At 37.9% G+C, this 16,013-nt stretch overlaps 1 protein-coding gene across 1 annotated transcript; it reads right to left on the reverse strand.

Moving 5' to 3' along the window:
- Window positions 1-3,173: 3,173 nt before the first annotated feature.
- On the reverse strand, window positions 3,174-15,917 carry LOC149411255 (replication factor C subunit 4). Its single transcript, XM_089647574.1, has 6 exons — window positions 15,685-15,917; window positions 14,769-15,044; window positions 8,208-8,426; window positions 5,389-5,545; window positions 3,568-3,650; window positions 3,174-3,385 (listed from the first exon to the last, which is right to left on the reverse strand). The coding sequence occupies exons 1-6, from the start codon at window positions 15,795-15,797 to the stop codon at window positions 3,178-3,180; spliced, it is 1,056 nt and encodes a 351-aa protein (XP_089503700.1). The 5' UTR covers window positions 15,798-15,917; the 3' UTR covers window positions 3,174-3,177.
- Between the last annotated feature and the right edge of the window lie 96 nt (window positions 15,918-16,013).

The raw sequence follows: 16,013 nt of genomic DNA on the forward strand, positions 1-16,013 counted from the left end.
TATAATTTGCTCGCCACTCCTAGATATGTTCAAGCCGAGTTCAATTATTATAGAACATAATAATAAGTCAATAAATGTTCCGTACTTGTTTATGTTGCTAAGAGTACTAAAAATTAATTTTACTGTGACTAGTGTGGACGTTTAACGATTTTAAGAATAGGTGACAAATAATGTTGTTAATCCATATATGTCTATATCTAAGATATAGTGTGAATTCAGTGTCTATAACATGAGACCAGCATATTAAACATTCATCAGATGTGGTCATCCCTTCGGCCCTTGCCCCGTGCCCCTCGCCCACCCGCACCAATACTGTAAACCCCGCTGTCCGCCGCATACCGTGCCGTTATAGACTGTGGGCCATATGCACTGTCCATTGCTTCGGCCACAGAATCGTCCTTTCTCTGAATCTCCCCTCGCACATGAGAGTCATTTGGTGACTCCTGCAACCCTAGCCACAGCCCCCGCTCCCTGCGTACGTGGAAAGATGAAATCTGACTGAACCCGCGCCATTTTTTGTAGTTTGTTCGTTTAGCCATCCTTGAACCGTTTTTGGTTAAGATTAAGATAAGATATAATTTGATTTTATAAGATAAGATTTGGAGTTTAGGATTAAGTTAAATATTACATTAAGCTGTTAATGTTTTTACACATGTTATAAATTGTAAATATAGGTATGTGTGTGTAACCGTATGTTAAGTTTTTATAATTAAGATGTTATAAGTAGTCCTTGGGAGGGAATGGCCGACAAAGGTGTAGATGAGGTTCACTATCTATCATATCGCCAACCCTTCGGTGGTGCAAAGAGGAGGACGGTATACGGTCATTTGGTCTGGGAGACCAGATACGGAGAGGGCTCGTCAGAAATGTTGCAGCGCTACTGTTTCCCAGAATGGTTGAATGTATTTTGCAGTAAGAATGTATAAGTCCGAGAATAATGTGGATCAGATTCAAAATCGGTTTGACAAGGGTGTTTCTTATTATGTGCTACGCCCCTGTTAATTCTCAAAGCGACGAAGTGAAAGATGATTTTTGGACTGGTGTGAATGTAATGAGACTAAAAAATATAAACGAAAGGATTATAATGGCAGGTGATTTGAATGTGTGGGTGGGAATTACACGTGATAGATTTGATTCATCCCTAGGCATGTTTGGGGATAAAAGAACGAATGACAACGGGAACAGAATACTTGAAGTACGTTTAGAGTGGAACCTGTTTGAATACTTTCTTCGATCATAAAGGTATCCACCAATATACGTGGGAAAGAGGAAATGAGAGGTCAATTATTTATTTTGTAGTAATTAACTCTAGGTTGAGAGCCGTTACTGAGGACACAAGAGTTTTCAGAGGGGCTGAGGTTGAAACTGACCACATTCTGGTAGTGTCGAGAGTAAACCTCTTTCGCGGTTGGAGCTCTAAAGTGAAAACGTTATTAACTCCAACAAGAAAATAGACAAACTGCAAAACGATAATGTGAGAAGAAAGTATGTGAATTTTTGCAGAGCTGAGATTGAATGAGAAGGAAATGGACGGTCTAAGCGTAGACGAAACATGGAGCCACATAAAAGTGAGTCTTTGTGAATCTGCTAGAGAGGTTTGTGGAATAAGTACGCAAGGTAGGAAGAAAGTTGATGCATGGTGGGATGATGAGATTAAAGCACTGGTCTCAGAAAAGAAGAAAGCATGGTTATGTCTGATTGTGGCTGGCAGTGCTTCCAGCGAAGAGACGAAAAAATTTCGAACAAGTCTTCGAAAGCGACCTGGGTGACAGTGATTCCAGCGGCGAATCAGATATGAATGATGATGGGGTGAAAATCAGCATGGATGAGTTAAAAAGTTCGATTAAAGGTATGAAGAATGGTAAGGCTGTCGATTTCGACAATATTGCTGCTGAATATTTTAAAGGAGATAGCCGAGAATTTTCAGAAATGCGTGCAAAATACCTCGATGAGTTTTGTTCAAATATTGTATAAAACTATGTTAAATTTTTTTGCGATTGTTTTCTGTTTACCAGATAATGTATCTTATTATTTACATTTATTTCATGTTTATATCATAATATGTTTCCCCAGAATACCTAACTTTATCGATAATAAAAAACCCCCCATTTCAGAGAAAACAATTGTCAAAAAATATATATTTGTACTAATATATAAACTGTTTTAATTATTTCTACATACACATAAACACATACCCTGCACGAAAATCAACAATTGAAATGTACTTTGAAAAAACAAATATTTTCATTTTATTATAAGCAATAATTAGTCGCCTGCAATACAAATTGAAAATATCTGCCGAGTAAAAATAAATGCCGCCGATAGGAATTGAACCCGCTCCTTCTGATGTCCGGTCAGAAAAATTTATGCTTATAATAATTTATGATCCTTTGTGCTATGCATAAAAACCTTGTATTATAAACATTAGTTTCATCATTAAAAAGCGATGCTACGAGGTTTATCTAGAACACTCCAGGCGCAATGCGAAACGTTCCTACATTCCTACCTACGGCCTACGAGTACTACCTACGTCAACACGTTGCGAGTTTGACCTGGTATATTTCGCGCATTCGCTAGAAGGGTCTAGACAATCACCTAGTCATAATTTCAGCGCTATCGAAACTACTAGAATGATCTAGTTTGAACAACCAATCTCCAGTTTACCAGCGGTCTCGCATAGTTACTACCGCCATCGGCTGGACTATATAAATAGGCCCGACGCAGAGAGCAGTCAGTCAGTCATTAGTTGTTCAACAATTTTCAAGTCTCGCGAGACAACCTGCGCACCTCCGCTGCGCACAGGACGATACACCCGGCTTTGCACGGTTCATCCAAGGACTAAAACAGGATCTCATGAAATAAACAGTAGGAATCTACAGCGACATTAGCGCAAGCGATTCAGATTTTTTCCTTTATACATTTTTCGAAGCAATTAAAATTCCATTGAAAAAGCTCCAGCGTGGACTGTATTGACTACACACGTGTGCGCGAGCACCAAACATGGTCGTAAAAAGTGAAGCGCACATCTACTTGAAAAACAGTCTGATGGTTAATGCACTTAGAGCTGTACTAAAAAGGAAATTTTAAAAAAGGACAAGAAAAAAATCTTTATTCATCTTATAAAAATAAAATAATATCAAAAAATTATTAATGAATAAAAAAAAGACATTGGAAGAATTAATTTTTCTTATTAGCGAGTATAAGAGTACAGCCGAGGTCCATAAGTTGCATCGTATCAGAACCCCCATCCAATATTCTGTAGGCGCATATGGCTAGCTTCTCACAGATGGAAGTCTTCTGCTTGTTGGTGAGGGTCGGGGAGTCGATGACTGCTTCACTCAGCTGTTCGAGGAGTTGTGATGCGGAATAAGCCTCTAGGATGAATCTAGAAAATAAAACTTTATTAACACACTTTATTTATTTATATTATACGCCCATGCGGGCTTTTACAAACATGTGATATGTACATAATAATTTAGTGGAACAGTAATCATGAAGTAAAATTTGCATTTAAAATTATATAAAACCGAGGCAGAACAATAAATTATTATTATTATTTTCGCTTACTTGTCCACAAATTTCTCTAATGCTGTGTAGTCGCTAACATTTAGGTACTCCTTCATCAGGTCTTCCGGCACCAGCCCCGTTACCTGGATGAGAAAAAAGAGACCCACATTATGGTAACATGATTATATTATGTATTCTTGCGCATGGGAATGGTCATTTTGTATGAAGCTCCCAGCATACATCGCTAAACAGTCATATCTCACAAAATGTATCGTTAAAATTGCCCCTGGACTGGCGCCATGCGGCGCGAAGATGACACGAAGAGAATCAATGGTATCCGAAGATTTCCAAAGAAAGAGCTGCAGCGAAGTAATTATTTTTGACATACGGTTTGAACAAGATAGTAATAATATTTCTCTTGTAAAATGCAATCACGAGTCAACAGGTCAGCTATGCGTCTCGTGTAATATTATCTTGTAATACAGCCAGTGGCGGTTCTTCCCTTAATTATCCCCAAAATTACAAGATAACAATAATAATAAATTATGTGCATCAAAACAACTGGTCTTATTCTTAATTTATTTGAAATGTACCGCGAAACAGCAGGGCTGCGAGCGGCGGCGGTGAGTGACGAGCAGTGACATCTGTTGTCTCTAATAAAAGCTTTCATTCGCAAGTCCACACGATTCGCTGGGTCAATTTAAAGAATGTCCCCTTTGGCATCTTCTGTCCCTATGCGCGCCATAGAATAAACGAGATGGCACTATGTCTTTCGTCGAAGTAAAGATTAGGTACCAAAGAAAGCATAGGGACGCTTAGATCATGGCCGTGAGGGAGACAGCACGATGAATATTATATGTTTTAAAGAGATGGTGACATAAACATATGTCCGTTGTGTGTGGAACATTGGTTGTTTTTCAATTGCGTAGCACCCAGTATGTTTGGATACTGCGGAAGGACATTTCAAAGTCTTATTTTATTTATTTTGATGTTGTGCACAACTAAATTAAAACGTAATTTCTTAAAAATAATTTTCTAAAAATTTTTAAAAAGTACATGGATTGTGTAATTATTTTCAATTTACTATATTAACATAATATGTTTTTAGAGTCGCGGACTTACAAATTGATATAGATGGGATTGAGAGATGGGCATTTTTCACAATATCAAATAAAGATTAGTCACACATTTTTTTCAAATGACCTACCCCTATCATGCCTGGATCCCTAGAGCCGCCTATGAATACAGCCCTTGGGTTAGGGAAGTTTAATATACAATATAAAAATCGGTACTATCCAATTGGGATTTGGCTTTGAAGTAAGCTTTGTTGGCTCCAGTTCAATCTTCAGTCAAACCAACTTTTTTTTAATACAATTTTTTTATTTTTAAATACATAATAAACTTTTTTATGTGAATAACACACAAGACAACACACACCCCAATTGTCACTAAAACTCCCTGGAAGACACTACTACACCCTATGGCTTATAGTGTTGAGAAATAGTTACGTATCTAATTACTTGATTATAATTTTTATTAACGGACTAAATTTTTTGGCGAAATTATAGCGGTATTCAAAGTTGGCATGTTTACGGAACGGTTGCGTCTTATTGCGATTCCTGCTTGGTTGTGCAGTGTTTTATAATGATACGTGTTTCGACGGTAAAAATGAAGAAAAAAAAACACCCTTTGTAAGATGAATTTAAATGTCCGAAGAAATAACCGCCCTCTATTTAATGTGAAAAACTGCAAGTGTTTTATTTAGCTGTCGATTTAGACACGGGCAGATTTATATTTTACAATTACTTTCATTTCAAACTAAGTTTCGATTCTGAATGGCATTCTTTCTGAAAGAATCTGCCACTCTCAAACTAGAATTACCTCAATGATGGAGTCTTTATTGACAGTCCCGCCTAGTCTGGCGCAGCTCTGTAGGCAGGTGATGGCTCTTCGGAGATCCCCCCCACTGCTGTCCACAACCGCCATGAGGGACTCCTCGTCGTACTCCAGACTCTCTTTGTCGCAAATAAACTTCAGTCTGAAAACATAGTAAGATACAGAAGCTCATGGTCACAGGCAAAGTGGGAAACAGAGTAATCACCGATCTGTTGGACTGATCAATTATATCAGGTTTTGGGAATGTGGCTGTCTGCGGCTCTCCATGCAGCGCAGAACCCCAGGGAGCGAAGGATCTTGTTTCATCGGGGCTATTGGAGTGGGGGACTCAACCCTCGGCAATGAAGGGTTGACTAAAAAATAATAAGATTTACCAACTCAATGCCTTCGATCAACTCTTTTACCACGCCAATACTTTCGATCAACTGTTCTACCATCTCAATGCCTTCGATCAACTGTTCTACCATCTCAATGCCTTCGATCAACTGTTCTACCATCTCAATGCCTTCGATCAACTGTTCTACCATCTCAATGCCTTCGATCAACTGTTTATCCATCTCTAATATTGGAACTGCTAATAATCATATACATGATAAAAAATTTAAGATTGAGCAATCTCAAAATGTCAGCGCGAAGCTTTTACTCTAGTCTGAACTTTGCCTTGTTAACCATTCAACAATTAACAGAAACATTAATTTTTCCTGTTACCGTGCAATTTAAAAAATTCAGGTTTTTGTTATAGGGGGTGTTAAGAGACAAGTACCTGACTAACTTTAATTAGTGATTGCAGAGAGTATTCGGAGTATAAAACGTAGATGGCATTTTAGACTCTAAAATGTTAATTGACTTAATTGACCAATGATTCCTGACCCTATTTGGAGTTGAAAAAAATGTTAATGAAATACCTACTGATTTTTTTATATTAACACATTGTAGTCGGGCGCTTCAAACAATAGACTCTAGCCTATAGCGGGTGTTTTTCGCGATTAGCGCAAAAATATATCGCTTTCTTAAAATTGATACAATTTCTAAACCAAATAATATTTTCGATTGAAATTTTCAAAGAAATCATATATGACATTTGATCATCAAAAATAAATTAAAATTGCTTTGATTACATCATAATTTCACCACATTTCAAAGCTGAATATAAGGCTGGCCGCATACATACGTTTTCCGTATTCGATTTCCGAATTCGTTTTCCGTATTCGGACATCCGAATGCACGGAATCAGTAGAAAATACATTAACTGCCGCACACATTCGTTTTAGTTCCGAACGGAACAAATTCCTTACGCACGTTCCGAATGCGAGCCGGCGCGTTCGAAGAAACCGAATGGAAAAAACCTAATGACGTCATGCGGAACGCAGCTATTGCATACAGTTTGTTTGTGCCGATGCAAACGTTCGGAAATTTCTGTTCAGTAATTCAGTGTTGCCAACGGATCTTGACCTAATATCGCCGTTTCTCATACATAAGGTAGCGTAAAGTAGCCGAATTTGCTGTTAGGTGGGACATGTTTAAAATTGATGTTTTTACGTGAAAATAAAAATTTCGTGGGGGGGGGTGGCTAGAGAATTTGAAAAAAATAAAATTTGTCCCCAGAAAATAAAAAAATTCATGGGGGGGGTGGCTAGAGAATTTCAAGAAAATATAAAATTTGTCCCCAGAAAAATAAATTTCATGGGGGGGGTGGCTAGAGAAGTTTAAAATGGGACATGTTTAAAATTGATGTTTTTGAAGTAGCTTAATTGGCGACCAGTCGCCTTTTAGATTTTTTCGGCGCCGATTCTCGCTTTGAGTAGCCTAAATGGCGATATATCGCCCTTGTTGGCAACACTGGTACTGACGTTTATACATTCCGAATGAAGAAAAACGAACGTTTGCGCTAGTCTCACGGAATTCCGAATACGGAAAACGAATTCGGAAATCGAATACGGAAAACGTATGTATGCGGCCAGCCTAAAAACCTGATATTAATTCAGTAAATAGCATTCAACATTAAATATTTGAAAATTCCATGTAAACATATCATGTTTATTTATATCATATAGTTATATAATAAATAATAATATATATTTGCCATGCCCGCAATTTTACAATCGCTGAATGTGTGAAATCTGATCGCGTAAATATTGAACAGTGTCGCCTAAGGCCGAAGGCGAACACTCAATAACTCATAAGTTTAATTGCTTCTTGTCAAAAAAGAGTCTTTTGCGGTTGCCTTGCCTATTCCACTTATGAATGATAGTATTTATTCTTTCAAGGAATCAAGGCGTTTTATTTCACGCTGATAACAAACCCGTATAATGCCGTTTCCCGCCAAAAGCCGACAGTCGACAAAAACGGCATTGGCCGTGTCCCGCAGTTGACCGACAGTCCGCGAAAAACGGAAAATGCCGTGTCCCGATGACAAAGTGTTAAATAAAGTTTTAGAGTCAAAAATGCCATCTACGTTTTGTCAGGTATGTCCCTTAACACCCTGCAAAATAGCTGGCGATCTATTCCATGGGGTATATTTTTTCCGTAAGGTTGCAATACTTATACCTGCTACAAAACTGAAAATATTTTGACAGCTTCTGCTTCGGTGCAATATTGAATTTTTTCCATTATTGATTTCTTCATCATTGTGCATTATCAATATTTTTATACTGAAAATAAATTTTCACGGAATGAGGGGAATAACATCAGTTAAATTCATTGTACGCAACTAATAAACAACCATTTACGATATGGCTGTCTATTAGTTGTGTAAAATTTAAAACACGGTTATTAGCAACACCCATAGTAAATAAACATCTCACCTTTCAATGATCATATCCCTATTGAGCGGCTTGAATCGGAACTTGGAGCAGCGGCTGGTGATAGGCGGGATGATACGCGACACGTAGTTGCAGACGAGACAGAAGCGGGTGGAGCGCGTCTCCCGCTCCATGGTGCGCCGCAGCGCTGCCTGCGCGTCCTTCGTCATGGAATCCGCCTCGTCCAGGATTACCAGCTTGAATGGGGGGCAGGGGCGACCGCTGGAGAAACAATCGTTCGATTATTGGCATTAATAAAAAAAAAGGGCAGACAAAGATTCCCGGATTACAAAAATCTGTGAATTCTTCATACTCATCATGAATAGCTGAATTTGTGGCTTATATACAAGGACAGAGGATTGATCAACTCTGCGAGTTGTTTATTTGTAAAATTTGATCGACCAATGAGATTGCGGCTGAAGCATACGAATCAGAATGTATGTGTCAAATGGGACTCAACCAGGTTGTTAAAGTGGCTATTATTTAATCCATTATCATCTATTGAAATGTTCAAGAAGAGATATCTTCACTTCATCGAGATTCAAAATTTAGTCGATAAGTACTAAATTTTGAATTTGAATGTCTCTGACTACGATTTTGTTTATTTAATTTAATTTTTTATCTGTATTATAAAATATATTATGTGTTTATGTTTATGTAATAAAAACTTCAAGATTTCGGAACAAGATGTGTTTTAACCCATTCATGACGAAGGTGCCATATGGACCTCGAAAAAGTGTTGGACCTCAATTAGTCACATCAAGCCGATATATTAAAATGGCGATGCGAAATTCAGTTTTATGTAGTCTACAAGCATGTACAAACACGTTTGTCTTAGAGGCGCTCAGTTCGTTTGCATGTGCTGGCGTGGACAGACGTGTATAAACGGAGTTTGAAAAAAAGTGCAAATTTTTCAAAATGTCAAAGCGAGTGGAGTAAGTAATCCAATAAACTTATGTGTAGATTTGATTTTTTTTTTCCAAAACCGTTTATGATCCGTAAAGAATGAAATTTACTAACTATTTATAGACATATTGTTACAAAAATAATCCTTATTGTATCAAAGAGAGTACTTTGAATTGAAGGTTTTGATTTTTGGCTCCATATGGACCTTTCGGCAGATCTCACTATACATAAATTGTAATTTTTCGCAGATTTCATTGTTTTTTCGTGTTTTTTAGGGGTCTGACTGTTGGAGAAGTGATGTTACTGCTTGAAGAACAATCGGATACGAATTTGGAGGATGATGAGGTAGTGGATGTGGATGTGTATATGGAGCCGCCAAATGAGAGTGATTTGTCCGGAGCAGATTCAGCTGATGAAGATGACGGTGGAATAATTGCCAATATTTCTCGAGCGCAATTGTTTTCTAATTGCCAAATCGTAAATCGCCGTCGACACAAAAAGGGACAAGATACGCCCGATTATGATTCAGATCAAGAGAACCCTAATCTAGAGCATTTCGGAGACGAGCGTTTGGATTCAACTTTCAGTGACTTCGACATAAATTTATTCGACGCTTCAGCATCACACGGTCAAGCGTCTGCAAGCACTTCTTTCGAGCCTCCTTTGAAACGATGCCGTGTTAGTACTGGAGACAGAGTGAATGATCCCGCTGAACCACCTTATCGCATTCCAAAACGTATGCCTGGTCCGAAAACTATGTTTCAATGGAAGTCTAACGATGTGACGCTAATTGTTGCTAGCATATTTCCCGAAGGAAATTATACCGACGTAGCTGCTTTATCACCGGTGGAATTATTTGAACTAAATTTTGACAACGAAATGTACGAATTCATCGTTACAGAATCCAACAAATATCAGACCAAGCAAGACCCTGAAAATAGTCATAAAGTATCACCTTTAACTGTCGGGGATATCAAAGCGTACATGGGTATACTTATAACATCGGGATTATGCCCGATTCCATCAACTCGATTGTACTGGAGCAGCTCTCGCCCTTTCTACAATAAGCAGATTGCGTCCACCATGTCTCGTGATAGATTTGAACAGATACACAAAATGATACACTTTGCTTCACCAAATCAGTTCAATAGTGCAGACCGGATGTGGAAGTTACGTCTATTTACAGATAGGCTTATTGAACGGTTTATGCGAAACTTCCACCCAGAAGAAAATTTAAGTTATGATGAATCGATGATTTCATACTATGGCCGCCATGGATGTAAGCAATACATAAAAGGCAAACCCATTCGATTCGGATATAAAGTGTGGAGCCTAAATACACCCTCCGGTTACTTGATCAATTTTGAGATCTACCAAGGCAGCAATCCCCGGATTCCAAAGGAGTATGGGTGTTGTAGGCTTGAATGCTTCACCACTACTTATGTTGGTCGATCAATTGCCAGTGGAAAAGCGCGAATTGCCATATCACTTCTACTTTGATAATCTTTTTACGGGTATGCCATTGTTGTACTATTTGCATTTTTATGGATACAATGGCACAGGTACAATTCGAGACAATCGGATTCCCAGTTCATCTCCTATCCCCAAGAAGAAGGCAACAATGTCAAAATACAACAAAGGTGTGCTTTCTCGAGGACATACTGAAAGTGCGCAGACATCATTTGGCAAGACCCCCATCTACGTTACTCAATGGGTTGATAACGCTGTTTGTTCTGTAGCTTCAACAAAATACGGAAAGAATCCATTGGATCTAGCAAGCCGTCACTCACGGAAGGAGCAAAAAAAGATCAGTATACAGAGGCCATATGCAATTCATCAATATAACACGAATATGGGCGGAACTGACAGAATGGACCAAAACGTTGCATGTTATCGCATTACTGTTCGCCAACAGAAATGGTGGTGGTCCATTTTTACCTGGGCCATTGATGTAACCATTCAGAATTGCTGGCTTCTGAAGCGCAAAGTCACGGGCAATTTTAAATTGGGGCAGTTAGAATTCCGTGAAGAAATATCAAAGCATTACTGCGAGAAGTATTCTATCAAGAAATACTTCAAGGCACCCGACAAACTCACCAAAATAGGTCAAACGGCGATGCAGTATGATACCTCCGTCCCCCATTATCCTGGGCCAATACCGATAACTGAGACTAATAAGGGAGGAAAACTGTCTTGTGCATCTTGTAAAAGCAAGCAGCGCATCCGTCGCATCACATGTAAGGTCGGACTATGCGTGAAATGCTTCGAGGGCTATCACACTAAATAATGTTGTTGAAAATTACACTTTTTGAACAATAAAGATGAAAAAATGAAATTTCTGACTAGTTATTTGCCGAAAGATCCATATGGACCTCATCCTTCTCGAGGCTCCTGGGGGATGAGGAGACGATTTTTTCAAATTCCGAAAAAAACGTTCTTATTCTACTTTCAAAACCAACCACTCTGTGAATTTTCTGCGCGAAATTCGAAAAAAAAATAGTTCGTCATGAATGGGTTAAATGATAAATAAAAAATGTCAAAATCGAGCCACACATGGTGGATGTCTGAGTTGATGTGTTGTGCGGTATACTTGATAAAAAAAAAATGTGTACATAATTTAGACGGTAAATAGCTCACTCAGATGGTATTGTCGAAACAGGATTGGAGTTTAAAAGAGGTATTCAAATCTTCTGGAGCCCTATGAAAAAATGTAAAAAAAAATCTTGAAAGAAAAAGGAAATAAATCTCTATAAAATATTTTCTGTGGTACGTTAACCTCACCTAAAAAACGAGACTTTATTGTAAAACCGCTGTAACTGGAGATTTAAAACTGAAATTCAGTCCATTAGAATATTTGTAACAGATCTATAATTTTTTTTCCTCTGCACTTTTAATCTTTACAATAATCTTTCTATGTGCTGTAAAACACCCAATCAGCCGAAAAAAAGATTTGTTTATTACAAACTATTAATGTTTATTTTTATAAATATGATGTATTGTTAATTGGACTTGGTCCAATAGTAAATAAATAAATAACAGACTTACTTTAACCACGTTGTTATACATACATATTACTATAATTCAACTATTAAACTCATTTGTACAACTTTCAATATATCTTAACACATTGTAGTCGGCCAGTTAAAACAATAGACTCTAGCCTATAGCGGGTGTTTTTCGCGATTAGCGCAAAAATATATCGCTTTCTTAAAATTGACACAATTTCTAAACCAAATAATATTTTCGATTGAAATTTTCAAAGAAATCATATATGACATTTGATCATCAAAAATAAATTATAATTGCTTTGATTACATCATAATTTCACAATTAGTCCAATACGTGAAATGACTCAAACTAAACTGGAGATTGAGATCGCATAAAAGCTCTAGATTTGTGGCGACGCCTTTACAAGCGGCACACTAGCCAATCCGGACAAGGCATCTCAAGTAACGTGGACAGACTGTGGCCTAGCACCCAGGTAGCAAATTACCCTTCAAGGCGTTTTATTTCACGCTGATAATAAACCCGTATAGTGCCGTTTCCCGCCAAAAACCAACAGTCGACAAAAACGGCATTTGCCGTGTCTCGCAGTTGACCGACAGTCCGCGAAAAACGGCAAATGCCGTGTCCCGACGACAATGTGTTAACATCGTTCATACTTTTTCATGTGCACCTTTTATGGGTGTATTAATTTAGCTATGTTCTGTAAAACACCTAATCTGGCGTAATGAAGGTTTGCTAAATACAAACATTTTCAAAAAATTGTTTATGTATACAGGGTGTCCCGAAACTCGTAGTACAAGCGGGAAACTGGTGAATCTACATCACATTTGGAGTCGATTTTGTAGTATATTTTTTTTTTATTTGAGCTTTCGTTATCGAGTAAATCGAGTTTGAAGTTGATTTTTTTTTTTTTTTTTTTAATCAAATTCTATAAATTATTACTGAAGATCAAAGTACCCAACTAATTAAAACTATTTGAAAGTAAAACAAAAGAAGAAACTCGGATTTGAAGCATTATTTTGAAATCACCCTTCATTTAACCCGGTGTAATCATAAAATATTTCTGCTCTGCAGGGTTAAAACATCTGTTATTCAACCCTAAACACCAGAAAAAAACTTTAACCCTAAAATAGCCGAAAAATATATTTTTTTGGTTTTTTTTTTTTTTTTTTTGAAAATGCTCAAATCAAAAAACTTTATGTTTTTTTGGGTTCCCCATGTGGTGTAGATTCTCCAGTTTCCCGCTTGTACTACGAGTTTCCGGACACCGTGTATTTTTATAAATATCAACAAAGTTACTGTATCAAACGCAATGCTACGCAAAAGCCACAAAGCAGCATTCTGACCATGGAAGGATAAGAAAGCTAGTATTTACATTGTATCCCCTCCCCGACCAGGGAGTACTGAGCACAGAACGCGCTGTGGACACTCTTTCATTTACGTCGCATCCCCTCTCTTTTGCCCAGGCGAAGCCAGGCCAAGCATTTACCGGCGACCGTCAGCCAATCACCGCAAAGCACGAAATAGCTAGTTAAATATTTCTCTGTTCATATATAATTGCGCAAATTAATGTTAGATTTGCGTGAGTCTCACCGCAGTAATCCTAAATAAAAATATTTAATGCTGGCTGGACTCGCGTCTATGTTGTAAAGTAAGATTAAAATATACAGGTTGAAAGGCTGGACTTGTGTCTAAGTTGTAAAGTAAGATTGAAATATACAGGTTGAAAGGCTGGACTTGTGTCTAAGTTGTAAAGTAAGATTGAAATATACAGGTTGAAAGGCTGGACTCGCGTCTATGTTGTAAAGTAAGATTGAAATATGTAAAAATGAATATTGAATAGTTATAAGGATTTCCTCGCTCCAATGTCAGGCTGAGGACTCATTGATTCATATTGTACAATTTATTATAAAAACATTAACAATGCTACGGAAAAGCAGTTTTCATGAGATGAAGTGGCGTAAAGAGTACTACTGCATAAATAATTTTAATATTGACTATTAAAGTCACATGAAAACACACAAAGCTGCACTAAAATGCACCTCGTTAACATGGGGTGGTCCTAATGCGCGCAAACCGATCTATGCATGGTCCCGCTATCCTCTTTATATACTGCACGAAAAGCGATCTCAAGTATCTCTCTTCCGACATCTACTCTAACCGCTTCACTCTGGACTGCTTCTCCCGCTGGAACCACTACAACCGCCTTTGACTTCCGACCTTGCGCTTCCTTGGATATACGACATCACAGCAACCGGATCAGGCCCTGAACATTAAGCAGCTCACCGACTAGAAAACCCGGCACCACCTATTTACAGTCAATGTAAAGGACTCCGGTCTGATACAGTTACTACACATTGCTCTGTTACTACTTTCATAGTACTTTAAATACTTATTTTGTACTCTTGTTATTATATATAATTATTGAACTACTTTGCAAAACAGAACTCTGTGATAACTTGTATTGTACCTGCGCATATGGTTCATAATCAGTTTCTTATTTTATGTACTATACACTTATTATTGTACTCCTGAGCAACTTGTAAATTATAATCTAGTTTCATTATTTGTTTATTATTATTTATGTCATAAGTGGATAAAAAATAATTGTATCACCCCAGCCAGGAGCACTCCTGGGTAATAATTACTCACTCTGGTCGCGTGTTAGAGGCTGTCAGCTGTGAGAACACCTTCACCTTGTCCCTCACCACCTGTATGCCCCTCTCGTCGGAGGCGTTTAGTTCCAGAACGCGGTCCTTGGTGATGTCGCCGAAGAGTTGCCTCGCCGCGGCCAGAATAGAGCTGGTCTTACCGGTGCCCGGGGGGCCATAGAACAGCAGGTGGGGAATGTCCCCACCGGCAAGGCATTCTCGCAGTACTTGGATTACTTCAGTCTGCTCGACAACGTCATCCACGGTGCGGGGGCGACTAGGAAACAAAAATACTCGATCAGCATTCAAAAATACAAATATTGTAGACCTTTACTACAAGCCATACTACAAATGATTAGGGTAAAGTTTTTCCTTACTCCATTTACAGCTAAATACGTCCATATTATTTAAGGAACACTTCGTTTCAACTTAATTAGTAATAGAAACAACTATTTACGTGGGGGGTGATGGAAAAAAATACAAAAAGTAGGATATTAGGTTCTTGGTTAGGTTTTCGGTGCACTTGAAGTGAAATGACACTAAACTGCGCAATATAAATGCCATGTTATTATTATTATTTCCATCTCCTCCGACGAAGATAGTTTTTCTTGTACTTAAGACGAAAGGAGGTGTTTTTTCAATAATTTGGGCATATTTAGACGTAAGCGGAGTATGGAAATTTTATCGACAAAATAATTGAAGGGATACTTGTAAGTTCGTATAGTAAAGAGAAATACAAAGTCAATTTAAAAAATAACCTTATTTTGCAAATCTGGTGTAAGTATAATAAGATTTTAAATGAAAATGGTGACTGAAATTTAGTAACTTTAACTATATTAATCACGAGCGAGAGATGGTAAAGGTAGAACAGAACATTGTTTATATTATATTAGAGATAAGAAGATAAATAAACATACTATTTCTCAACCCATGGAGCCGGTGGTCCCTTTCTCAGAGGTTTTCCAGTTTCTGTTCCGGTTGGCTTTTCGTGCGCCGGGCCTAATTTTCCTGTCTTGAGAAAGGCTTGCATACTGCCGTTTTAATGTTAATTTAATTGTGTGAGGTGCGGTCAAGATAAGACTTCAAAAATATTTTATAAAACAATTAATTATTCAACTGAAACCAACAAAGCACGGCGGGAAAACAAACGTCAGAATTTTTTTACATTAAAAACTTGCCAAGTAAAAAAATATAAAAAGCGAAATAAAGGTGAGCCCTGCGTAAGAAAACATGATGAAGGCGTATA

The sequence above is a fragment of the Hesperophylax consimilis genome, chromosome 26, assembly GCF_061612785.1.
Source record: "Hesperophylax consimilis isolate HC1 chromosome 26, BYU_Hcon_1.0, whole genome shotgun sequence".
NCBI lineage: Eukaryota > Metazoa > Arthropoda > Insecta > Trichoptera > Limnephilidae > Hesperophylax > Hesperophylax consimilis.